Source organism: Bos grunniens, chromosome 10 (genome assembly GCF_055505025.1).
Source record: "Bos grunniens cultivar Pamir isolate PY7600 chromosome 10, Bosgru_T2T1.0, whole genome shotgun sequence".
In the NCBI taxonomy this organism is placed as follows: domain Eukaryota; kingdom Metazoa; phylum Chordata; class Mammalia; order Artiodactyla; family Bovidae; genus Bos; species Bos grunniens.
In genome coordinates this window covers 65,856,153-65,882,695 of record NC_141174.1, presented here as the reverse complement: position 1 = coordinate 65,882,695, position 26,543 = coordinate 65,856,153, and the positions used below count along the sequence as shown (strand labels likewise).

The following is a 26,543-nucleotide window of genomic DNA, read 5'->3' as shown; positions in this document are numbered from 1 at the left end:
TGTTTTTCTGGAATTCTCTTGCTTTTTCTATAATCCAACAGATATCAATTCAATCTCTAGTACCTCTGCCTTTTCTAATCCAGTTTGTACATCTGAAAGTTCTTGGTTCACGTACTGTTGAAGCCTAGCTTGAAGGATTTTGAGCATTACCTTGCTAGCATGTGAAATGAGCACAAATGCCCTTGCGTGCATATGTGCCAAGTTGCTTCAGTTGTGTCTGACTCTCTGCGACCCTATGGACTGTAGCCTGCCAGCTCCTTTGTCCTTGGGCTTCTCCAGGTGAAGACTGGAGTGGATTACTGTGCCCTCCTCCAGGGCATCTTCCCAACCAAGGGATTGAACCCACATCTCCTAGGTGGATTCTTTACCACTAGCGACACCTGGGAAGCCTGCCAATATCCTTGGCAAGTGCCAATTTGTAGTAGAGTGTCAACATTTTTTCTTTCTTTGTGCCCCTTCTTACTCTCCAGAGCATAGGTCCTGAATCAGCCAGACCATAAGGTTGGGGACACAGTCCTCCAGACAGCCAGGCCTTCTGACCCTACTTGGAGAGGAGCTTACCCCACTATGTAGTCTCAGGGAGCAGCCCCCACAAGACTGCCTCACTTTAGACACCAGTGGCAAATTCAGGGGTCCCCAGAGCCACCCTCACTTTAGACCAGCTAGCTACAAATTTGGGGGTGCCCAGGACCACCCTCAGGTTTGATCATTTGCTAAAATAACTCACATAAGCCAGGAAAGCTCTACACTTTGTATGTTTATTTTTTACAGTGAAAGGATACAAATTGAAACCAGCCAGAGAGAGAGACCACAGGGCAGAGACTGGGAGGGGCTAAACGGGAACTTCCAACTGTCCCCTCTCCATGGAGACACAAATAGCATTAGCTCCTCCTGGGCAGCGTGTGACAATATGCCTAGAGTACTCCCAGCCAGGGCGCTTGAGGCTTTGGTGTCCAGTGTTTCCTGAGGCTCCACCACTTACTGACCACATGGCTGACCTTTAGTCTCCAAGCCCTCTGGGAGCTTTAGCTTCACTTCCTCTGGAGGTGGGAACTCATATCAGCCTGTTCCAGAGACCTCATCACAAATCACACTTAAAGGTTGTCCAGCTTTGTCTGAAGTGGCTGAAGTGCCCAGACAAACAAAGCCTCCCATCAGGCAGGCCATTCCAGGGGCCAAACCCTTCTTTTGCTGTTCAGTCACTCAGTCGTATCCGACTCTTTGAGACCCCATGGACGGCAGCATGCCAGGCCTTCCTGTCCTTCACCATCTCCCAGAGTTTGCTCAAACTCAGGTCCATTGGAGCTGGTGATGCCATCCAACCATCTCATTCTCTGTTGCCCCCTTCTCCTCCTGTCTTCAACCTTTCCCAGCATCAGGGTCTTTTCCAAGGAGTCGGCTCTTCTCAGCAGGTAGCCAAAGTATTGGGGCTTCAGCTTCAGCATCAGTCCTTCCAATGAATATTCAGGGTTAATTTCCTTTAGTATTGATTTGTTTGATTTCCTTGCAGTCCAAGGGACTCTCAAAAGTCTTCTCTAGCACCACAGTTTGAAAGCATTAATCCTTTGGTGCTCAGCCTTCTTTATGGCCCAACTTTCACATCCATTTAGGACAAGTTAAATCTTCACAATACAATAGAGCAAGTTCCAAAGTAAGTGCCTAAAGATGCAGGGTGGTGTGGCTGTTAGGAGCCTGGCATTGATTTTAAAGCCCACAGTTTCAGCTCTGGCTTTGCCACTTCTGAATTTAGTGATCTGAGCAAGTTGCTTAATTCTGGTTGATGCCCACCAACCAAACACCCCCAGGAACATCACTGTAATTGAACCCATTTGAGTTTATTGGTACTTGTTGCAACCAATGAGATCATACTCTATGGGGAACCATGGAGTGTCTCGGTAAGTGGGAAGTAGGAGGGCTTTATTGTAGGATTTGGGCTTGTGTGAGGTGATTTACAGTGTAAAATATTGATAAACAGAAACCTCAGAGTCAGGAGGCCAGACAAGGGAGCTCTCAGGCTTGCTCTCCAGTAATAGGACAGCCCAAGAGGAAGAAGAAAGACTCTTTCCTGGAAAAGACTTAGTCAATGAAAAGTCATGGACTCTGTTTACTCAAGCCCTCCCAACTTCCTTTTCCTCTTGTAAAAGCAGTCTCCTTCCATTCCATTAAAATCTCAGCTATTTGCTTTATGCAAATTGACAGGCTAATCCTAATATTCATATGGAAATTCAAGGGACCCTGAATAACCAGTACAATCTTGAAAAGGAAGAACAAAGTCATAGGACTCACAAAAGACTTGCTACAAAGCTACAGTAATTAAGGCAGTATGATATCAGCATAGACAAACAGATCCATAAAATGAAATCAGAATCCAGAAATAAACCCTCACATTTGTAGCTAATTTATTTTCAACAAAGGTGTCAAGACAATACAATGGGAAAAGAACAGCCTTTTCAACAAATGGTTTTGGAAGAATCGGATATCCACTGGATATGCAAAGGAATGGAAATTGAACTTCACACATACAAATGTTAACTCAAAATAGATCAGTGACCTAAATGTAAGAGCAAAACCTATAAAACCATTAGAAGAAAACATAGGTGTAAATCTTCATGACCTTGGATTAGGCAATAGCTTTTTAAATATGACAGCAAAAGCACAAGCAGTAAAAGAAAATAAAGATAAACTGGAAATGACCCAAATCCAAAACTTCTGTGCTTCAGAGGATATCTTCAAGAAAGTGAAAAGACAACCCATGGACTGGGAGAAAAACTTTGCAAATCCTACATCAAATGAGAGAACACATAAAGAATTTTTCCAATCCAACAGAGACAAATAATCCAATTAAAATGGGGAAAAGATCCAAATAGATATTTCTCTAAAGAAGAAAAACAAAAGGCCAAAAAGTATGTGAAAAAATTCTTAATGTTGACACTACAAAAATGCATACAAGATACTACTTCACATTCACTAGGATAGTTATAATAATAAATAAAAGACAGACAATGACAAGAGTTGGCGTAGGTGTGGAGAAAGCAGAATCCTCATACAATGCTGACAGGAATGCAAAATGGTGCAGCTACTTTGGAAAATGGTCTGGCAGTTCCTCAAAAGATTAAACAGGAAATTACCATAAGACCCAACTTCACTCCTAGGTATATATGCAGGAGAATGAAAAACATTGTCCACACAAAAAAACTGTATATGAATGTTCACAGCAGCATTATTTATAATAACCAGAAAAGCAGAAACAATCCAAATGTCCATCAACTCATGAATAAAGTGTGGTATTTCTACACAATGGAGTATTATACAACCATGAAAGTGATGAAGTTCTGACATCTGCTACAACATGGACAAATCTTGAAAATATTTTGCTGAAAGAAAACAGACACGAGAGGCCACATATGTATGACTATATGATTCATATTGTATGATTCCATTCATACTGTATGATTCCATTTATATTGTAAGATTCCATTTATATTATATGATTTCATTTATATGAAGTGTTTAAGCAAATCTAAAAGAAACAGGAAACAGATTAGAGGTTGCTTAGGGCTGGAGTGGGGGTGGTTTGAGGTTGACAGTTAAGAGGTAACGGGTTTCTTTGGGGTTAATGAAAATGTTCTCAAATTGATTGCAGTTTCTTAATATTGGGGCGGCTAAAATGTTTGGGGTTTCCCATAAGATGTTATAGAAAAATTTGAATGAACTTTTTGACCAACCCAGTATATAGTAAAAGCCACTGGATGCATACTTTAGACGGATGAATTATATGGCATGTGGATCATATCTCAGTAATGGTGCTTTGAAATAGTTTACACTGAGGAGAAGGAGGAACGAAGGCAGTAACAGAAGCCTGTCAGGATGGACTGTGATTCCTGATACCCAGATCCACCCCTCAGGCAGGCCCATACCCTGCCATCCCACCCTGGTCTGGCACCTCCAGCTTGCACTTCAAATCCATGCTGTTCAGGCATGAGAAGCACTGCCTGTGAATGTCTGGTTGGACCAGTTGTTCCTCTCAGTGGCCTGGTGAGGAGTTTGCTTTCAGCTCCTCTCAAACCAGCTCTGAAGGTAAGGGAGAACTCTGGGTAGGACGCAGGCCTGAGAGAACCCATGAACTTCAGCCCCACAAGGGCTGTGCCCACTGTAGGTGGGCTGAGCCCCTGGCCACTGGAGGGGTCAGTGAGGCCCTCAAAACCCAGGGCCCCTGAGAAGTCTCAAGTCTGCACCCTTGGAGGCCTGGCCTCTGGGGCCCGGTGCTTCAGAACGGTCCTCAAGGCCTGCAGGATGGTGTCCTGGCTGCTCCGTACATTGTAGTCACTGAGCTGCACCAGGCGGTCGAAGTCTTCCTCCTTGTAGGTCATGTTGAACGTGGAATAGGGTGAGGTGACCCCAGTGAGATCTATCTGGCCGGCCGAGAGTTCTTCAGGCCCACGCTGGACACCTGCCCGGGGGCGGGAGGGAGTTAAGGACAGGGACCGGGGCCTCCACAGCTGGCAGGACTGTTCCTGGAGGCTGGGCACAGGGCTGAGCTGCTCCCCACTGAAGGGGCTCCATGCTTTCCTCCCAGCCCTGTGTCCTCTGCCCAGGACTCTGTGAGTGGCAGGATGCTATTTTGAGATATGAAGCGTGCGCTGCTCCCCACACTTCCTCACAGCATTGCGTGTCTTCCACCCCCTGATACCCACCTCAGCCTCAGGGATAAGTTGAAAGCAGCAGAAAAACAAAGTCCATTAGGTTAGTGAATGGTTTCTTAGAATTCATGGTGGAAACAAACATCTGAAAACCAAAGGGTTTTTGCTTTGCAAGAAACAGTCTTTGCTGAGAAAGAAAGAGAATTCCAAGATACAGACTGAGCACATTAAGAGTAAAGCTGGGGCTTCCCTCCTGGCTCAGTGGTAAAGAATCTGCCTGCTAATGTAGTGGACATGGGTTTGATTCCCAGTCAGGGAAGATTCCACATGCTTTTGAGTAACTAAGCCCATGCACCACAACAACTGAAAGGCCCATGCTTCAGAACAAAAGAAACCACCGCAATGAGAGGCCCGAGCACAGCAGCTAGAGCGTAGCAGCTCCTGTTGGCCACAACTAGAGAAAAGCCTGTGCAGCAACGAAGACCCAGCACAGTCACAAATAAATCAAAATTATAAAAAACAAAATGAAAATAGTAAATCTGGGGGACTTCCTTGGCTTCCAGTGGCTAAGATTCCTTGCTCCTAATGCTGGGGGCATGGGTTTGATCCCTGGTCAGAGAACTAGATTCCACAAGCTGCAGCTAAGACCTGGCACAGCCAAATAAATAAAAAACGTTTTTAAAAAAGAGTAAAGCTGGAAGTTTCAGAATTATGGCGAGAACTGTTAATAGAAAGCCAAAAACATGTACAAATGCAGAATTTGACTTTCCCATCAAAAGGTCATAAAACTCTGACCATTTGGTGGGAGGCAAGGGTTGGAGGGACTGTGATTAGAGTTCAGATTTCAGGCACCCTGGAGTAGAGGCTGAGTTCCCTCAGAAAGGACCCCAGAAAGGGCTGCAGTAGAATGATAGAGAGGCCAACTGTGACCCTAGGCAGGCTTAGGGGAATCTAAGAGAGAGAGGACCGGGGTCTCTCTTTCCTAGCTGTCCAACCTGGGGGGCCATTAGAAAATCTTGCAACTGGTAGCAGTTGTGGAGGTGACAGTGTGGGGATTCCCACATTCTGCTCCCGCCCCTCCCACCCGGGCCACAGAATAGAGAGCAGAGCCCAGGTGTAGTGAGCGGCATCAGGGTAGGGGAGGCCAACTGAGCCTGGGGTCTTGACAAAGAGAAGGGCAGCCCAGTGACTTTACAGGGATCTGGGCACGCACCACAGGCCAGGGTTCTACCATGTCCCACACTGGGTTGGACAAGCTTAAGACTCTCTCCCTCTGCTGGCCACAGGGACACAGGAGAGCCCAGGTCAGTGCCTGTGAGGAGCAGACTGCCAGGCTGTCAGTAAGCAGGGGTGGGGCTGCCTCACCGGGGGCCGAGTGGTCCTTGAAGGAGGCGTTGACCAGTGGGAAGTGCAGCACGACAGGGGCGTCGGGGCAGGCGGGGTCTGAGAAGAGATGGCACTCCCGGGGCTGGCGTCGGTCCTTGGGGCTGGGCTCCACGCGGGGAAATGGCAGCCCCCGGGCCCGGAAGTCCAGCTCCGTCTGCTGCAGCACCTGGTGGGGCAGGGGGACCCAGAGAGAGCACCAACTACTTCTGGGTCATCCTATGTCAGCACTCTAGAAAATGCTAGTATAGCTCCAGCCCAAACAGACTGCTCAGGGCAACCTGGTTTTGTCCTCCTCATGGTCCAGTCAAGCTAAGTGGTGCCTCAGAGGGAGGCCAAGGATCCAGGCGGTTTGCAGTATTGTTTGGCTAGAATATTTAGGTGGGGTACAGTCCTAGCACCCCCATCCCTATTTGGGATTGCTATTCCGGCTTATTCACTCTCAGAGCCTCAAGTAAGCCTCTGTAAGGCTTCTGTCTCTCAGCCCTACTCACCCCCTTCCACAGAGTCCCCGGGGGAGACCCAGGGGGATGGATGTGGACAGGCCAGGCTTTCCTCTCACCTCTGTCCAGCGCTTCCTCTTGGGGGCGGGCATGATGAGCTTCCTCCCACCCCGACCCTCTGTCTACCATTCCTGGGAGCCCAGGGCCCCAGCTCTTCCACAGCCCTTTCCCACCCTGGCAGGAGCCTGTGAGTCAAAGCCTGTCACCTCTCCCTCTCCTTGGCAACATAGAAAGTCTGGGTCAGTGGCCCTCTGCTCTCCCCTGGAGTGTGGCCTGGCTGGTTAGAGGGTCTGGGGTTCCCATGGGACAACCAGCAGTACCTCAAAGGGCGAGGATAGAGAGTAGTCAAAGGAGATTATGAGGTCCAGCCTGCGGCCTGGCCGGAACATGACGGGACAGCTGGTGTTAATGAAGTAGCCAGCATCCACCAGGCAGAGCTGGGGCTCCTGCGGGGTCAGCTGGTTGGGAGAGGAGTCTGGCCTGCAGTCTGATGGAGGAGGCAGCAATAGTCAGGGGCAGCCACTCGAACACAGACCAACCACTCTCCTGCTTCATCCTGCATTTGCCTCCACATCCCCTTCTTACCTCTGTGTCAGTCCCTGAATGCATGTCATCTGAGCCTTTGGCAAGACCTTCTCCAAGCCACGCCCCAGAAGTGGATGCTGGGACCCAAGACCCCTGGTAGCCCCAGCCATGGTCTATCTCCACCTGGGAGCCAAACCTTGTTACCGGGAGACACATGGCATTGGCCCTTACCTGCCCAGGTGGTAAAGTCTTTCTGGGCACAGTAGTCCTTATGCATCTGGAGGCCCTGGAGGAAGTTGGAGCTGTGCTGGTAGAGTGGTCGGCTTGTCAAGAGGCCTTTAAACATCTGGGCCAGTGCTGTTCCAGGCTGCATCCACAAGGTCTCTGGCCATGAGGAGGTCCCCGCGGAGGCAGGGGACACCTCTGAGCCCAGAGAAATAGATGTTGGTCCAGTGACAGGCTTGGAAATGCCTGGCCCTGCCTGATCCTGACTGTGCTCCCATCCCGACCCTGCAGCATCAGAAGGGGAAGCAGCCTCACTCCAGGCTGCTTACCCAGGTCCCTGATCTTGTCCCGGATGTGCTGCTTCCAGGTGTCATCAGAGCTGGTGAGGTCATACCAGGCATCCAGCAAGTTCAGGGAGAAAATGTTGCTCCAGATACCTGCAGGCCAAATCCCCAAGAGAGTCAGCCTCAGCACTCTGCCTCCCAATAGTCCCCACCCTTGGGTATGGATGGAGAAGGAGGGGGGAACAGGCTGCCCCCACAAGGCCCTTCCCCACAACCCAATATCCGCCCTCACTAGGGGCTCTGCCCATAACTGGGTACAGGGGTTACGATCAGAGAGGCCTGGTCAAGGGACATCCGGGGCCTTCAGAGTGACAACCCCTCACCTTCCAGAAAGCAGATCCGGGACTCTGGGAGCCTCTTCATCAGCCGCCCCATGAAGAACTCAGAGCCGAAGAGCTCAGGAGGGACAAAGACTCCATACTTCAGGAACCCGACCTCGTAGGGGGAGAACTCGACCCACTCTGAGCGGGTAGGAGCGAGAGGCAGGAAAGAGAGGACAATGGGCTTGGGAGGAGGGGCAGATCTGACAAGGGCCAAAGACACAGCCCTCCAGCAGGCCTCAGCCTCCTGCCGGCCTGACTGACTCTTGAGCTGACCCCTCCGCCCCCACTCAGCCTTTTGTCTACATCCTTAGCCACCACAGCCCTTGCCCTAGATGGAGAGCCCTGCCACCTGACCCATCAGCCCATCCGCACCACCGTCCTTCCAGGACGTGGGCCATCTGTGCATCATGAGCGTGTGTGTGTGTATTGGAGGACACAATGGATGGGACTGAGAATGGTACCCTTGAAGTCCAGGGTCTGCAGACTGTTCTCTTTGACACTGAGGCTCAAGTAGAGGGGCAGAGGGTTCTGGCCCCGCTCCAGCGCAGCTCTCTGTCCTGACAGCTTCTGATCCACCACCTGGGATGCAGGCATGAGGGCCAAAGTGAGGTTGGGAGCACCCTGGAGACAGGGTGTGGGTAACAGGCTGGGGGGAAGCGCCTGGGGGTCTGGGTGACATGGGTGGGCACATGATGCAATTCCCACTCCTGCCCCTGTGTGACCAGCCCCACATGCAGGGTTGCCATGTAGGGCCTTGCAGGTTGAGAGCTGCATATCTGTAGAGTGCCAATCACAAGGACCACAGTGTCAACAGTGACAGCCATCCCTGCATCCTATGGTGCCAGTGGCCCATCTTTACGAGTCAGAGGGTGGAGGGGCCATGGATCCTCTGTCTCTCTCTCTCACACACACACAGAGCTTTCTGCAGAGGACTCAGGAATCCTCCTTCAGTGTGCATTGTTAGCTTTGCCAGGGGCTGGCCCTTCTAGGTAAACCTGGACACAGTTCAACTTTTAGCCCCTCCCAAACACACTCCTGACATCCTCACCTCCCCTCATCTCCTCTGTCCCTGTTTTGCACAGTATAAGTTGTACCCCACTCTTTATCCTTGCCTTCTGCTTCTACTTTTCCCTCCAACAGAACTCTGGCAAGGATTGTGGCTTGCCTATTGGGGAGACCTCCAATGAGACTCACTGAATTCTAGCAGTACAGAAGGGTCTCCTTCTATCCCAGACCGAGATGCAAATATGACTCATCTCAGGCCTCAGCAAGGGTGTTGGTGGTGGCTGCCTGGAGCCCCACCTGGGGAAGGATCCTGCCACCACAAGCCCTGGGCTGTTTCTTGTGGATTGGTACATGTACCATGAACACACCATCTCTCAGGCTCTCAGAGCTGTAAGGCTGAAGGTTGTCCTCAGCAGCTACACCTAAGAGGTTCCCACCCTGCTGTATCTACTTCTATCATCAGATTTACTCAGAATGTGTGAGAAATACAGATTACTGGGTCTCTTCTGAGAATCAGCAGAAGCCACTTAGGAATTTGGCTTTTGTAAATCTTCCCAGGTGATTCTGATGATCAGCCAGGTGTGTATCTAGCCCAGCCCAATCAACGAGGAGTCCTGCTCTTGCACCGATGACAAAGCCTCAGCACACCCCATGTGCTTCCCTATCCCCACAGCCCTCTGACTGAAGCCCATGAGCTCTAGGGCCGCAACTACTGAAGCCCACACATCTAGAGCATGTGAAGCCACTGCAATGAGAAGCCTGTGCCCTGCAACAAAGAGTAGCCCCCCTCGCCACACCTAGAGAAAGCCTGCACAAAGCAATGAAGACCCAGTGCAGTCACAGATAAAAATAAATAAGTACAAATAAAATAATTTAAAAGAGAATTATTTTAAAAAGCACACAATCAAGGTGAGCTTTAAGAGATAAAGCATGATGACTAAGGAAAAGAAGAAAATATTCAAAAAGCATTCATATTGGGACAAAATTTTCAAAACTGCATGGGTGTTCATTCTAAGGGATGCACTGTCATTCAATAACACCACAAGGATTTTTATTCTTGTGAGCAATATTAAAAAGACTAATTAAGTTTGTCTTTTTAAAAATGACTACAAACTACATAAAACCACGCATTAAGTCATTTCTGGAGGATCAAATGGTAATTAAATATGTCTTCTTTATAGCCTAGGATCAAACTTCACTTTCTAGTACCTCAAAAAGCAAGCTGTTAAAACAAGCTTTCCCTACCTATAGTAATTAATTGTTGACACCAGACAGAAAAGTCAGTTAATAAAACACTGCACCCTCAAAACCAAACATGAGCTTAAATAGTAGAGCCAAAGAGTACATAGGATATGGTAATAAAATAAAAATGTTTTAAGTAATTATGTTGATTTTATAAGTTCCATGCCATCTCAACAAAAATCCCAACAATATATATCACGAGACTGGCTGGCTATTATGTATATAGAAAGGCAAAGCACCAAAAATAGCCAAGATAATTCTGAGATCCAAGGTGGGGATACATTTGCCCAATCAGAAACTGACATTTATCACAAAGGTAGTTACTAAACCAGTGCAGGATTGGCACCAGGATCAAGACTGAGTCCCATTAGAATGGAATAAGGGGCTTCCCTGGTGGCTCAGATGGTAAAGCGTCTGCCTGCAATGCGGGAGACGCAGGTTCGATCCCTGGGTCAGGAAGATCCTCTGGAGAAGGAAATGGCAACCCACTCCAGTATTCTTGCCTGGAAAATCCAATGGATGGAGTCTGGTAGGTTACAGTCCATGGGGTCGCAAAGAGTCGGACACAACTGAGTGACTTCACTTCACTTCAGAATGGAATAAAGTGCTCAGGAAAAGTCCCATGAATGTGTGAGTTACTGTAGCTTCATGCTGACACATGACAGACGCAGCAATGTAGATCAGTGGGGATAATAAGTGATACTGGGGAAGTCTGCTATCCATGTGGGAAAAAACAACATTTAATTCCTACTCACATAATACCTGAAGATAAATTCTGGGTAGATTAAAGCCCTAACTGTGAAAAAGAAAGATATAAAACTCATATAAGAATATACAGAAAGATATTTCATAACTTTAGGGGAGGAAAAGATTTCTCAAGGAAGCTCTAAAAGTACAAACCATAAAGGAAAAGAATGACACATTGGACTATATTGAAACTATGCATCAAAGTCTATTAGGACTGATAATGATTAATATCCTGAATTTATAAGGAATTCCTATAAAATAATATTTAAAAGGTGCATTAAATAGAAAAGGATTTGAGTAGATAATCAATGCAAGAGCAAGCTCCAATGACAAATATACTTGAAAATGTTGCCTTATTAAAAGTCAAAGAAATGGAAAGCTACAATAAAATTTCCTTTCACGCCCATAAAATGGACATACATTTAAAAGTGTGAAGATCATGTAGAGAAAAAGAAACTATAATACACTGGTAGTGAGAGTGTGAATTAACACCACCCTTTTGGAGAACAATTTGGCAATAGCTTAGAAAAGTTGAAGATACACCACTCAATGGCCTAACACTTCCACTACTGGGTATGTATTTTCAAGGCTTAGAGAATCTTGAACACATGGGTACAAGACTTGTATAAAACCATTGTGCAATTAATATTACATTTTCCTTAAGGATATATATATATTTTAATATAAGTATATGTAATAAAGGTGGATCTAAGAAAGTATAAACGTTTGTAAGATATATGTTACGTATAATATACAGGTTACAGATATGTATGTGATAATAAATTCAGGATGGTGGTTCACTCTGGGGGTGGGAGGGAAATGGGGCTGGAGGGGGGTCCACAGGGAGCTTTGGCTTTTTCTGTAACATTTCATGTCTTAGGCTGATTAGTGAGATCCTGCATATTCCTTATATTATTCTTTATGCTTTATGTATTTTCTTAGGTCTGAAAATTATTGTAAAAAACACTTATTAGGATTTTATAATAAATATTTTAACTAATAAAAAATAAGAATGGTTGGTAATTTCCAAATAGCATTTTGCTTGCCAACAAGAACAAAAATTTAAAGAAAAAATTGAAAACAAATTCACTTTTTGGTCCTTTTATGGTCCTTTGGACCATAATAATCATTTTTGGTCAAATGCTTGATATCCAAAGATAAGAATGGTAAGAATCTTTCCTCTGCTAATGTATTTGATAGTACTTTTTTGTTACAAATATTAAAATACTTTTTGTGTTTTAGTCACTTCAAAAGCTTTAAAAGAAACTATAAGGGGTAAAACAACAGAAAAACAATTTCACAATTTCACAATTTTTTTTTGGAAAAAAAAAAGAATCCTGATTTTAATCATTGTATCAGTTAATATAAGATCCAGAAGTTGACTTACTAAGCTTTTCTTTTTCTTTTTTTAAAGAAGCAAGGTATAAAAAATTTTTATATGCTCAGTTTTGTCTTAATGGTGTTAGGATCACAGTAAAGAAATAGATTTGCTGACACTTAATGCTTACCAGAGAAGGCAATGGCACCCCACTCCAGTACTCTTGCCTGGAAAATCCCATGGATGGAGGAGCCTGGTAGGCTGCAGTCCATGGGGTCGCTAAGAGTTGGACATGACTGAGCGACTTCACTTTCACTTTTCACTTTCATGCATTGGAGAAGGAAATGGCAACCCACTCCAGTGTTCTTGCCTGGAGAATCCCAGAGACATGGGAGCCGGGTGGGCTGCCATCTATGGGGTCGCTCAGAGTTGGACACGACTGAAGCGACTTAGCAGCAGCAGCAGGCTGTAAGCATTGCTGCTGCTAAGTCGCTTCAGTCGTGTCCAACTCTGTGCGACCCCATAGACGGCAGCCCACCAGGCTCTGCCATCCCTGGGATTCTCCAGGCAAGAACACTGGAGTGGGTTGCCATTTCCTTCTCCAATGCATGAAAGTGAAAAGTGAAAGTGAAGTCGCTCAGTCATGTCCAACTCTTAGCGACCCCATGGACTGCAGCCTACCAGGCTCCTCCATCCATGGGATTTTCCAGGCAAGAGTACTGGAGTGGGGTGCCATTGCCTTCTCCGTGCTTACAGCCTGGCGTGCTGCAATTCATGGGGTCGTAAGGAGTGGGACACAACTGAGTGACTGAACTGAACTGAACTGAATGCTTACCCTATGCCAAGGCAACAATAATGCTCAGAACCACCCTGTAAGATAAGTACTATTCTCATTCTCATTGTACATATGAGAAAACTGAGGCACAGAGAGGTCAAGTAACTTGCCTAAGGAAACATAGCTAGTAAGAGGCCCTAGAATTAGAATCTAGGAAATCTGGCCCCACAGTGTATGCTTTTAACACTACCATGAAGTGAAGAAGAATACATTTCATATTACAGTATAAATAAAAAGCTGTTCCAAAAATCTCACTGACTCAAACACAATGCTTAACTGACTTTGGCACTAACTGGTCCCTAGCTCTTGAGAGATCCAGAAATTTCTGTTTCACGGTAATTAATTGAAGACTAACCTGACTCAAAAAGTCAGCATTCCAGAGTTGGCAGACACTGAGGTAGAGAGGTATGGCTGTTCCCATATCCTTCAACAATGTACTAGCCTTTCTTTCCCAACAGGAAAGGCACATGGGCCTCAGCTAGCTGCAGGGCTGCCCCTGCCCCACCAGTGCACACACCCTCCCCCTCACATGCACAGGTGCCCTACCTGACCGTGCAGCATGAACTCCAGCACCAGACCCCACAGGTCCACAAAAGTCGTGGTGCGGCCCTGCTCAGCCCGCTGCTGCAGCTCCCGATGGTAGCTCGCCAGGCACTCGGGAGAGAAGGCCTCCAGCTTACTCTTGGCCAGGTGCTCCCGGACATGACTGATGGGTCCTTTGAGGTCCTTCTGCGACCACTCAGGGTCCCCATACAGATGGGCCATTGTCCTGAGAAAACAAAGGATCATTACGGTAGGAGACCAAGGCTCAGCATGGTTGCTGCAACTCCAATTTCCATTCTCTGACTTCTCCCAACATGTGATTCCTGCCACCAAACCTTGCCTGTCTGGGAGCTGTCTCAGGGTTTTCTCTCCTTGGTTGGCACTGTCCAATATAGAGTGTGAGCCACATATGTAATTTACATTTTCCTAGTGACCACATTTTTAAAAAGTAAAAAGAGACCTGAAAAAATTAATTTTAACAGTATATTTCATTTAATTCAGTGTCTAAACATTATCATTACAGCATGTAATCAATATTTAAATTAATATAAATTTATATTTTTTCAAACTGTTTTTCAAAACTCGCTGCACATTTTATAACACATCCCAATTTGGACTAGCCACATTTCATGTAATCAGTAACCACATGTAGCTGGTGGCTGCTGTATTGTCTAGCACAGCTATAGGCCCTACTCCTTTCTTTATATGTCTGTCCTGAAGCCGTTTAAGACACTGCTTGTCAACAGCTGTCACCTAAACTCCTCTGAGGAGTTTACTCATCTTTTACTCCTTAGAGTCACATTTTAATAAGACTCAAAGGAATGACTCTCCAACAGTGAGAAGTCTCACTTCTCAGAGTGGGGTATCAGGAGGCAATGCTACCTTTAGGTAAAATAACATCTTGTGACCTACATTATCATCTATACTATAGGGTTGTGAGAGCTGGATGATAAAAAAGGCTGAGCGCTGAAGAATTGATGCCTTCAAAATGTGGTGCTGGAGAAGACTCTTGAGAGTCCCTTGGACAGCAAGGAGATCAAACCAGTCAGTCCTAAAGGAAATCAACCCTGAATATTCATTGGAAGGACTGATGCTGAAGATGAAGTTTCAATACTTTGGCCACCTGATTCGAAGAGCCAACTCATTAGAAAAGACCCTGATGCTGGGAAAGGTTGAAGGCAGGAGGAGGAGGAGACCACAGAGGATGGGGTGGTTGGATGGCATTACGGACTCAATGGACATGAGTTTGAGCAAACTCTGGGATATAGTGAAGGACAGGGAGACTGGCATGCTGCAGTTCATGGAGTCCAAATAGTTGGACATGACTGACCTACTGAACAACAATAGGGACAATAAGGAAGACTACCGCATAGAGTGTTGTGAGGATAAAATGAGGTAACAACCATTAAAGGAAAAAGAGCTACCAATTTGGAGTTCCTGATATGTGTCAGATATGTTAAGTGCTTCAACTTGGGCTGTCCCACTCTAATCCTATGGTGTTTGTGCTATTATTACCCCCATTTTGGATATGAGTCAACTGAGAATCAGAGGAAATAAGTTGCTCAGAGTCACTTAGTCAGTAAGTAGTGTTGCAGAAACTCAAAGCCAGCTCTTTCCAGATCAGCCAGCCTACGCCTATTCAGTAGCATGGAATGGATGTCCTGCCATTGCTCACTCATGGCAGGACCTCTGATTGTCTATTTCCTCCCTTTTGAGAAAGCCATTTGGCACCTATCAGCCCATACCGCTTGGCTTCCCCACAAAAAGGGTCCCATTGATGTCCTCTCCATATCCCTCTGGAGCCTGATCATCTCTGCTCTTCCAAGTCCCCAGGGCCCTCACCATGTAGAGCCTGAGATGCCACCGAAGTAGGTCACACAGTCCAGAAGGCCTAGCTTCTGCAAGGCCAACAGTTGGCCATAGAGAGAGGTCATGGCCCGGGCGCCTCCTCCTGTGGCCATGATGCCTATTACAGGGACCTGGGTTGCACACAGACACAGGTTGGGTTAACAAGGACAGGGATGGAGTGGCCCCCTGCCCCCAGGGATGGGACCTAGTGGGCAGGGCCTAAAGTGTTCAGGATTAGAGCCAGCACCTGCTTCTCCCCAACAAGTAACAGCTCTCAGCCCTGGACAGGTCCCCAAAGAGAGTGTCCCCAAAGAGAGCTTCCCCACGCCCAATATCTCTCCCCCACATGCCCATCCCCCAGTCTCTGTGACTCAAGTACCTGGAGAGGGCATAGCAGTCAGGAAGTCCATTAGGGCCAGTACAAGTTATCTGCACCCACGTCCCTCTACCCCCACAAACCTCATCTTCCTGCAGGTCTCCATCCAGCTGCAAGACCTGCTTCAGGGCCTTGGCCACCACCTGCTTCCTCCTGCTCAGGAAGGCTCTTTCCTCCACACTCAGATCGAAGCCCAGATGTACAGCCAGCTCCTCAGGGCTGGGGCGGTATAGGAGTCAAGGGTCAGGGGCACCTGCATAGCTCAGCCACTGGTTGGTGAAGCCCATAGTGACTGCCGAATAAACTCCCTGCTCCCAACTCCCAAGGCTATTCTTTATACCACTCTCCCCAACTCCTGTGACTACCCCGGTCTTCCACGTATGTGAATGGCCCTTACCAGCTCTCAGCCTTGAGCTGCAGCTTCACTCCTGGGGCCTGAAATCAGAGCAAGAGACCCTACTCAGATTGTTCTAGACCCTGAGGGGAGAGTGGGTATCCCCTGGGGGCTTTGGCTCCCCCGTCTTTGTTCTCACCGACACTTCCCATCTAGCCGAGGCCACTTACGTTTGTAGCAGGCACGTCAATGGTCACCTCTTTCCCCATGGCCAAGGACCTCAGGGGCACAGTGAGGTGCCCAGCTGAGTGGCCTGAGTTCCAGCCACTGCTTATAGAGCTCTGGAAGAAAACTTTGTTCATTCATTCATTTATTCAACAAATCCTTACTGTGTATCTAGACAGTGATCCAGACAGATATAAGCCCCACTCCAATAATAAAAAAATAATTACAATATTTATAATTATTGTAATAATAATTGCACAAATAACAGCTAACTGAATTATTTTGCTATATACCTGAAACTAGCACAATATTGTAAACCAACCATACTTCAATTATTATTCAATCAATAATAATTATAATAGCTTATATTTTTTAGTATATCAATGGCTAAGTGTTATTTATTATTCTAACTGAATCATATGCGTGAATCTACAAAGGAACAGGTAACAAATTGTTGTTAGTAAGTATCGTAAAGGAAATAAGCAGTGTGATGTGACAGAGTAACCAAAGAGCTATGTGAAGTCTACTTAAGATGGGAGGATCAAGGAGGGCCTCTGGAGAGGTGCTGTTTGAGCTGAGATCTAAACGAGCAGGAGGAGGAGGAAGTAGACGAGGAAGAAGAGGAGTAGACAGCCTTGGAAAGAGACACAGGGGGACAGGGAAAGCACTTGGGGTGCTGGAAAAGCAAGAAGAGACAAACATGGCTGGAGCATCATGAATGAGGGACACATGGAAGAGAACGAGTCCGCAGAGGTGTGTAGGGGCCAGGTTATCAGGGCCTGTGGACACAGACATGGGATTTTATTCTAAGAGCATTGTTGGAGGAGCCATTAAAGACTTTAAACAAAGACTGACATGGCACAGCCCCCATGCCCAACCTAAGTCATTGGCCATCCTCCTTGCGTGGCAAGGGCATAGTACCTAACTGGGGGAGGCTGATAAGGCCACAGGGGCCTGACCTTGGCAGGGGGATGGCCAGAAAGAGGCCTGCAGCAGCTGGAGCTGGCCCAAGGCTGGGGTTGGCAGGTAGCCCCAGAGCCAAGACCTACCCTCAGGCACCCACTCAGCTCAGCCTCTTGGGCTGCCATGTAGTGGAAGCAGAAGGCAGAGGCTGTGCCCAGGGTAGATGTCTGCGTGTCCTCATACGAGCCCTTCAGCACCAGCTCCAGCTCATCCTGATCTAGGGAGAGAGAGGACAGACTAGCACAAGGAAACAAAAACCCAGAACCCCAACTAGGATCCAGGAAACCAGCAGTACTGCCCCAGACATGGGGAGGCTGAGTGGCTTGACCAGGGCAAACAGTATTCTGGAAAGAGCCCTGCCCACAACCCCCATGGGACTCCCACCTTCTGTGGGAGTGCCTTCCCCCAGTTCAGGGGGGGGACTCTAATGCCCAGAGGAGCCCCGTTGCCCTTGTGCTGTGAGGGAAACCTCCTGCTCTGCAGGTTCCCCAGCCACCCCCATCCACCCCCCACATTCCAGGCGGAGGCCAGACCTTGTCTCACCTGCAGCCACAGCCATGCTGACGACATGGACATCCAGGCGTGACAGCTCTCGCGCCTGGGGCAGACCACATTGTGGACAGGGGACTCTGCAGGGGAAGCTGAGGTCCCCTCAACCTCACCCCCTGAGCCCCACTATCCCAAATCCACTGCATCCAGAACCAGAAGTGGAACCGGATGCTGAGACCTCTCACCCTACCTCTGGTCCCGGAGAAGCCAGGAAAACCCCATCTCCACCCAGCCTTCTACATTTGCCAAACTTCTGACATTTCTGAAAGCGTCCCCAGCCCTCAGGCCCAGTTCTTTCTTCTCTTTCTCTGCAGACTCAACCTGGAGGAGGCATTCTATTATAACTGCTCCCAAATAGTATTATGCAACCTGCCAGTCCACAGGATGATGGACTGGGTCAGAGAAACAAAACCTTAACATTTTAGCCACTGAAACATCTCCTGACTGTCCTCCAGTTGACTGCCTTGCCAAGGGAGTCTGCTGCGTTCTCTCTGTAATGCCTGCCAGCTGGAGCCCACAGCCCAACTGCTACATTGACAGCATGTCACTGGGCTCCATCACCTCAGATGAAAGACAGCTGCCTCAGGTGTGGCTCTTTACAGGGTATTTGAAAAAGTAATGCTAGCCCATCAAACAGATACTCGTAGGACCCCGAGGGTGGGTGCCCACTTCAATTCTGAACTCCAGTGGCCTGACTCACCACAGGCAGGGCCTGGCTTGGCTCCCAGGTCAGGGCTGTATTGCCTGTTGGGAGCTTTGCTTTGAATAGAAAGTTTCTAAACATCGCTCACCACCCATTCCTGTCCACTGCAGCTCTGTGAGCTTGCTGTGTTTTAGGAGAGCTGACTAGGACCCTCCACTGTTCCGGGGAGGAGCTGGTTGACCCCTGACTCTATCTCAGGGCTCCCAGCTTGGAAGCACGCCACACTGGAAAGGCTCTCTGAGGCTCATTACCTGAATTTCACAGCCTGAGCCTGGCCTGGCCTGTCAGTCCTCCTTGCCACCTTCAGGGCTAATAACTATGAACTCATTACACATGACTAAACACCATTGGCCTAAAATTCCCTGAAAGCTCCCTCAGAACTCTTCTCAGCAGAGCCTCGGCCTCCTCTCTCTCCAAGTGCCCTTTAGGCCCCTCCAAGCCCTGCAGCCCCAGGTGACCACCCAGCAGGAAGGCCAGGCAGTCTTACTGCAAAGTCCTGTCCTTGCCTCACCCCTTCTGGCCCACCCCCAAACCCCTACCCTCCACCTCTACCCTGGTGTCTGTTCTGGGGTCCCTCCCTCAGCCTCCTTGCTTCCTGTTCCCACACAGGTGTGGGGAAGGTGGTTACCACAAGCACGTTGTTGGTGATGAGGTTTTCCGGGCGGTCTGACCTGGAAAAATCAAACCATTCAGAGTGCGGCCTTGCAAAGGCCAATGCTTCCTGCACTGACATCCCCCTCCCATCTCAGGCTACACCCAGATGGGGCCTCCTTGAGTGACAAGGAGGGTTCTCTGAGTCCTGGATATGATTTTTCTGGGTGTGGGGAGATGCTTCTGAAGCGCTAAAGGTGGGGAGGGAGGAGGAGAGTGGGGCAGAGAAAATACCGCCTTCCTCATTTCATTTCTCTAATAGGGTCCCCCCACCCTGACTGGCAGGGGTGGGAGATGAGGAACAACACATCTAGACTGGAAAGACCAATGGGAAGATCTGAATCGAGGATATTTTCCTCAGGAGAGCCTTGTCCTGAGACACTCCCTGGGCTGGGTGGTAGCACTCACATTTTCTCAATCAGGAACTCCACGTCCAGCTCCTCCGGTCCCTGGAATTAAAGATGAACCAGTTGCCAACATGCCCGTGTGTCTTTGGAGTTGGCACAGCTCCTTTATGTGTGTCATGTCATCATCTCAAGCTGCCTCCAAGGGAGGCATGGTGTTACAACAGCTCCCATTTTACAGATGAGGAAATTGAGTCTTAGAGAAAAATGGGCTACCTGCTCAGGTTCCACAGCTGGCAGGGCTGAAGGGGAAGACAAGGGACACAAGCCTAAAGAGGCTTGAAGATGCCAAGGGTCCTTTTCATCTTCCTCTCAAGGGGGACCAACCCCAGAACTCTGCTTTCCATGCCTCCAGGCTTTGCCTGCTGCAGAAGGAGCACAGACCATCACGCAGGCCTTGGGAGGGTCAGAGCAGTGAGCAGGAGTGATGAGCCTGCACCCCCTGACGAGCTGGGCACACCCAGCTGTGTTTGTGGCACATGAGGAAGTTTTCACATCATCCCAAACCTTCCTTCCCTGTAGAAGACTAGAATCCTTCCTTCCCTGTAGAAGACTAGAATCTTTCATTAAATGATTCAGCTGATAATAGTCAAGTTAAGCCTCTCCTTTCCTATTAAAATGCAAAAATCTCCGGGAAGGGCCTGGCAGCATCCCAATAGACAGGAGAAACTACGCAACCTCCTCAGCCTGGAGCTGAGAGGTGGGGCCGGTAGGTACCCCCACCCACCTGGGTGCGCAGGGAGAAGGTCTTTCGGAGCAGCCTGCCAGGGAGGACTTCAGAGACATCATAGAGAACCTTGAACCAGGCGTCATCCTGCGTGACTGTGTCCTCATCATAGAGGGTCAGCTCCAGAACATTCTAGGGACCCGAGAACAGCAACTTAGCACATTATTAACTCATAGTGTGGCTCACAACTGTTGAGCCCTCACTTGATGCCGAGGGCAAGAAAAGATGATTATGCCTCCACGCTTTTTACTTCAAAATAAAAATATAGGTAAAGCCTGAAAGTGGTTAAAGGAAATCAGCAAAGTTCTTAACTTACCCCTGTTAATTTTTGTTTTTATAAGAAATTAAATTCTTTCAAAGAGTTTCCCCCATCCCAGTTCCATGCCTGCTTTGCTGGTTCCCTAAGGCACGGTAGGTCCCAGGCACTTACTGGGAGTCTTCCATGTGTGATTTCATTTAACCTCAAACAACCCAGTCAGGAGGGCTCTTATGCCTCCACTCCACAGACTGGCTTCGGGAGGACCATCACCTTGCCGTTCGCTTATCCTCTCGCATACAGCACATCCAGGCTGGAGCACACAGACACCCCATTCCCCAGGGTCTCTGCCTGAGCCCCACAAAAAGGTGTGCTCCACCCCAAAACGTTCGTGTGTGTGGTACCACCTGTCCTCAGATGGGTGGCCAGGGATACTCTGACCTTTACCTTGACCTGACCCTGGATCAGGAAAGTGAAGGTCTCGTTCCACACAGGATGACTGGAGTTGGTAACTGTTTTGGTCTTAAACTTCGTTCCAGGTGCGGTTGGCATCTGTAGGACCACATAGGGGTCTGCCTCGCTCACTGCCAACATCAAGGGAGCCGTTGTGAGAGAGAATTCCTCACATCACTCTCCAGACGCCTCACCAGGTTCCTCCCAAGATCCCTGCAGCCACTCTGGGCAGCCCAGCCCAGCCCAGCCCCTAGGCACTTGCCTGGGTCTTTCCCTTAGGACCCAGTCAACCCCACCTCCCTAGAGCCCTGTTCACAGTTACTCACACAGGTCAGCCCAGCCCAGGCCCCGTGCCTCCAGGACCTTCACGGTGAGCCGCCAGCAGGTAGAGGCCTCCCTCTGGAGAGAAACAGACCACTGAGTCCCTCCTGCTCAGGCACGAGCCCCACTGATCAGTACCTGAGATGCTTACTGATGCTGCCAGGCATTGCGGGGCCAAACAGCCTTTGCCTACCACTGCCCGTGACTTCACTTTCACTTTTCACTTTCATGCATTGGAGAAGGAAATGGCAACCCACTCCAGTATCCTTGCCTGGAGAATCCCAGGGACAGGGGAGCCTGGTGGGCTGCCGTCTATGGATTCGCACAGAGTCAGACACGACTGAAGTGACTTAGCCGCCCTTGGGGCTGTGGCTGTCAGAGAATGGCAGACCTCAAAGGGGGTAGAATTTGTGGGAACCCTTCCCTTCAGGGGCAGGATTGCACAGTATAGGGAAGAGTGCAGGAAACAAAGGGCCAGGGGATGCCCACCTTACTGGATATGTCAGTTTGGGGTCAGCCACCCCCAAAGCTCCCAGGAGGGCAGCCCCTTGGTGAAGCATGCGACCTGGCTGCCCACTGTCCCCCCAGCCCTCTGGAAAGGAAGTGGGCATGTGACTCCAGGAGGCTGAGCCCCAGGGGCCCAGTGCTCCCTCATGGCCTCAGGTACAAACCCTTTCTTGGATGTGAACTGGGAAATTCCAAGAGCATCAGGCTGTTAACTGTGTGCAGGGGGCAAAATGTATTAAGACGACATGTGTTAGTCGCTCAGTTGTGTCTGACTGTTTGTGACCCCATGGACCTTAGCCCGCCAGGCTCTTCTGTTCATGAAATTCTCCAGACACGAATGCTGGAGTGGGTTGCCAGTTCCTGTTCCAATTAAGATGATGGTGAGGCCATATTAGCCCACAGACAAGCCCAATGAGATGGGAAAAGAAACTGAAAGGGCAGAAGCTCTGAGGGACCAAGAAGATGAGCAGAAGTAGGTGGCAGGAAGAAAAGCAGAGGGCAGGTGGGGTGTGGCTGAGTCCTGCCCAGGGACAGGGTGGGCCGGGGTGGGGGGCGCGTATCCTCAAACCCCTACCGCTGAGGTCCTTGGCACTGCTGGCATTTAGGGGGCCACCGGGTTTGTGTTCTTCCTGAGGCCCCTCTGGGTAGTTTTTCCTGGGCACCCTGCACACGTTTCTTATGATAAGACCCTGCCATCTGCGGCGGAAGTGACACTGTGCCTGCAGGGTCAGGAGACAGCGCTGTGATGAAACCAAAGCTCTTTCCTGTGCTGCATCCTCCCACCGCCAGTCCCGCTTCTGTGCATGTGATCGACAGTCTTGGCTCCTGACAGGATCGTCTCTGCCCTGCGTGGGTGCTCCCTGCCCAAGGCTGGCTCAGCGTCCACAGGACAGGCTCTCCATGCCCCACAGAGAGGCTTAAAGGACAATGGGCCACAGCAAAGTCAATCAGGCTTGTGCCCCTTGGTCCTCAATTCTCCCTGTCCTGTGGCTTCTGGCTGAATGTCTTTGTCAGCCTAGTCAGCTCTCTGGCAGAGCACACGTGACCCTCCCAGCAAGATAGACTGGTTTCTCCCTTCTTGGGGATTAGTGGCAGCAGTGACATCCACAGGCCATAAGCCAGAGGTTGTAATTGACAGTGATTTAGTGACTTTTTAGACACCTGGCTCCATTTCCTCCCCACACCAATTCCATCACCATCCACCACAGAGAAGGTGCAGGCTGGAACCTTGGTTCCTGTGAGGAGTTGTGCTCCAATGCCCACTCCACGCTGGGGAGAGGCAGAGGCAGCCCCAGGCCCCCCAGTTCTCAGGGCCACAGCCTGTGAGCTGCTCTAAAGCCACTTGGGGCTACTAAGAAGCATCCCAATTTCTTGCTTTCCAGACAGCCACCCTGCCCAATTTGGATGTTGCTGCCCATTTTCCTCTCTGGTCACTGAGAAGCTCTCAACCTCAGAAAGCCCACCATTCCCCAGAGGATCTCTTTCCTAGGGTGAAACTCCATTCTCTTCACCTCTAAGAGTTTCACTAATATAGCATCTGGAGGATGGGCTGTGACAGTCACTACAATGACTAGTCATTGCTGGGGTAGGAGAACAGATTGGTCAAGGCAGGTGTCCAGCTAGATTGTCTGGATCTAAACTGCTTTATTGCTGTGTGACCCAGGACAAGTCACTAAACTCCCCAGTGCCTCTGTTTCCCTATTGTAGTGAGACTAATAACAGTATCAACCTGACACAGTGTTTTCAGGCTCAATGTGTTAATGCCTGTAGAATGCTTAGCAAAAAAGTAAGCAGTTTCTAGACAATTTTTCTTATTACTATTAATATTTATTAAGTACTTGTTAAGTTTATGTTTCTAGGTGCTATACTAAGCATACTACATATTCAAACTCAGTTTATTGTCCCAACAGTTTGTAAGATAGTTCTCTCATTTCACAGATGAGAGGATTGAGACTCAGCAAGGTAGACTTGCCCTAGGTCACAGAGATAGTAAGTGACATGGTGATTTTGTCACTAAGTCGTGTCTGACTCTTGTGACCCCATGGACTGTAGGTAGCTCACCAGGCTCCTCTGTCCATGGGGTTCTTTAGGCAAGAATACTGGAGTGGGTTCCAGTGCCAGTTCCTTCTCCAGGGGATCTTCATGACCCAGGGATTGAACCTGGGTCTCCTGCTCTGCAGGCAGTTTCTTTACCGACCAAGCTACAGGGGAAGCCCCTGGTAAGCAAGTGATGTAGTTTGGATTCAAACCCAGGCCTTCAGGGCCAGAGCTCACAATCCGTAAGAAGGTTCTTAGGACTTTGCATCTTTGTAAAACCATCCAGATTTCTCCCTCTACCCTGTGGATATCTAAACGTTAGAATTTCATGGATTTGTTTTAGACAAATAGGGTTATTGAGCCAACTAACATGTTAACTAATAGAAGTCTTTTCTCCCAAGGGTTCTGGGGCTTCACCTTCCTTGTTTAAAGACCCTCCCTCCTGGACTACTTTGTCCACTAAAGACTGACAATGGACATTCGTGGAGGGTCTCCTGTAGGGTCCCCCAGCTCAGCTTCCTGTAGCATCCTGGGAGTGCCTCCTTTTTGAGAGTCCTAGACACCCTCTCTCCCCCTGCACGGTGACCCCAGGGCCTCCTCCATGGCTCAGTGCTGGCCCTGCTCAAGGGAGACTGAGGGGCGCTGGAGTCCCCAGACCGGGGTCCAGAGGACCTATGACAATGAGGTCTTCAGCTGGGAGAGACAAATGAGCAGGCTGCCTTTTCTCCCTGCTGGCACCCAGTAACCTGCCTATGGGAGGCTGGAGAGACCGGGAGTGGGAGCTGCAGCCACAGCTTCCAGCCCTGAACCTTCTGAATCAGGCTGAGATGTTGCTCCAGAACCACACAATTGGCCCGTCCCAGAGCAAGTCCTGGATGCCCCGGCCTGCCCCACCAGCCACACTTCTGCTGCCAAGGCAGGCTCCAGTTTCCCCTTCCACCAGGTTAAGAGGTGGGGTGGGGCAGCCGCTGAGGCTTGCCTGCCCCTGGAGCCAACTTGAAGGCCTTGGGGATTCGGCCAATCCCAGGACTGTCAAATAAGACATTTCCCAGGTGTGTTGGTAGGCTCCCAGGGCCTATGAGCCAGTTTTGCCCACTGGGCTGGGCCCAGAGAAGGCAAGGGTGGAAGAAAAGGATGTCCAGCCTTCTCCAGGGAGATGAGGAGGAAAGGGGATGCTTCAGACACTTCCACTGCTGGGTCCTGGGGCTCAGGCTCCTGTTGGAGCCCAGCCCCTCCACCTTCCTGCTCCTGCAGCCATGAGTCCCCCTTAGCCCACATCAGGGCATTTCCACTAATGTCTGGCTTGGGAAGGGTCCTCCAGATCTCAGGCTGACATGGGCTGGGACGGCAGGTGTCCTGCAATGGAAGGGTCCCCCCTCCGTCTTCTCCAGGAGTCCCTGGTGCCTGGCCTGCTCCAAACAAATCTTCAGGAGCATCACGTTAGAGCTGCTTACCTAGCTGCAACTCAGGCCTGGATCTCAGGGCCAAGCTCCAGAAGCCTGGCCAGCTCTTGAATGAAATAAATGCCCCTGGACAGTGATCTTGGCATCCTTCATGGCCACTTTCTGGGGCAGCAAGGGAGACCTGAGGAGCCAGTCCTTCTGACCTGGGTCTGTGGCAAAGATTGAGGGAAAGCACCTAGCAGGGTGAGAGCAAGCAGTTTGTAGGCCTCTTTGGCCTGGTTACAGCCTCATAGCTCTCGGGCCTGGCAAATAATTTGAGGGTGGGGATTTAGCATATCTCCTGAGATGCACAGGTGGTTCCTGGGTTCTGGCCGGATCCAGGAAGCCCGCTGCCTGCAGTAGTAGGCTGCGGACCTGGTGGGGTCTCCTTCTGTGACACACAGCCAGTGTGTTCTCTGATGTGGTGTGTGAGCCTTCGGAGGAAGGAAGGGGTGGGGCTCTAAGGGGCTGCTGCCTGGTCGATCACGGTGGACTCTGGTCTCCTTGGGCTTACTTCTATGGCTGTTAATCACCCATCCCACCCACTCATTATCCCTAAACACAGATTCCCTCACCTTCTGCCTTCCTCCTTCATCCTCTGCCTAGGCAGAGATGCCAGGTCTGGGACCCAGCCCCTCCCCAGAGACCAGAATCACCTTGGTTTCAGCTGTGTCAGGCTCTTTAGAGGCACCCTGGCTCCAAGCCCTGCCCTGAGTGATGCCAATAGGCTCGGAGGCGTTATTACCTGGTGAGGATGGCCAGGTGGTCCCCTAGGTGTCAATCTCTCCATGCCGACACTTTGGCTCCACTCCAGGCCCAGCCAAGATGCCAGCTCCCTGGCTGGCTGGCAGCGACTGCTCCAATGGGATGGGACTGACTGTGAACCTGCCAGCCTCAAGGAGCAATAATTCTATAGGGAGCCCGGGCCCCACCTCCAGGTCACTCCCTCAGCCCAGCATCTTCTCTTCCTCCCGAGGCTGAGTCAACTCTCTTCTCCAAAAACTTCTGGCAGGGCTCCAGAACCTGCAGGTGAAGCATCCCTTCCAGACCTGGAGTGTCAGGATACCAGAGAGGGGGCAGGCAAGCAGCCAGGAGCCTAGGAGTAACAAGAGGG

At 49.5% G+C, this 26,543-nt stretch overlaps 1 protein-coding gene across 7 annotated transcripts; it reads right to left on the bottom strand.

The window, feature by feature from the left end:
- Positions 1-2,382: 2,382 nt before the first annotated feature.
- PLA2G4D (phospholipase A2 group IVD) lies at positions 2,383-26,332 on the bottom strand. Of its 7 annotated transcripts, none has more exons than XM_086321738.1 (20): positions 26,175-26,332; positions 21,449-21,521; positions 21,117-21,253; positions 20,414-20,545; positions 19,691-19,731; positions 19,260-19,302; positions 17,923-17,977; positions 17,466-17,596; positions 16,422-16,532; positions 16,255-16,292; positions 15,941-16,076; positions 15,476-15,612; positions 13,637-13,859; positions 8,405-8,522; positions 7,944-8,081; positions 7,606-7,713; positions 7,283-7,474; positions 6,847-7,013; positions 6,006-6,226; positions 2,383-4,450 (listed from the first exon to the last, which is right to left on the bottom strand). In XM_086321738.1, the coding sequence occupies exons 1-20, from the start codon at positions 26,217-26,219 to the stop codon at positions 4,432-4,434; spliced, it is 2,265 nt and encodes a 754-aa protein (XP_086177864.1). In that variant the 5' UTR covers positions 26,220-26,332; the 3' UTR covers positions 2,383-4,431. The 7 variants fall into 7 exon arrangements, 6 of the variants coding, with proteins under 6 accessions (XP_086177864.1, XP_086177866.1, XP_086177863.1 ...); XM_086321740.1 differs by having other exon boundaries at positions 6,006-6,192; positions 26,175-26,234; XM_086321737.1 differs by lacking the exon at positions 20,414-20,545 and having other exon boundaries at positions 6,006-6,192.
- Positions 26,333-26,543: the final 211 nt, after the last annotated feature.

What these genes read in the sequence shown, in the direction of transcription:
- PLA2G4D (XM_086321740.1), bottom strand. Translation starts at nt 26,219, where the DNA reads ATGGAGAGATTGACACCTAGGGGACCACCTGGCCATCCTCACCAG. An exon ending in TCACCAACAACGTGCTTGTG is followed by an intron (nt 17,978 to 19,259) that starts GTAACCACCTTC and finishes GGTCTGCCCCAG; the next exon opens with GCGCGAGAGCTGTCACGCCT. An exon ending in CCGGATCTGCTTTCTGGAAG is followed by an intron (nt 7,714 to 7,943) that starts GTGAGGGGTTGT and finishes TTTGGCCTGCAG; the next exon opens with GTATCTGGAGCAACATTTTC.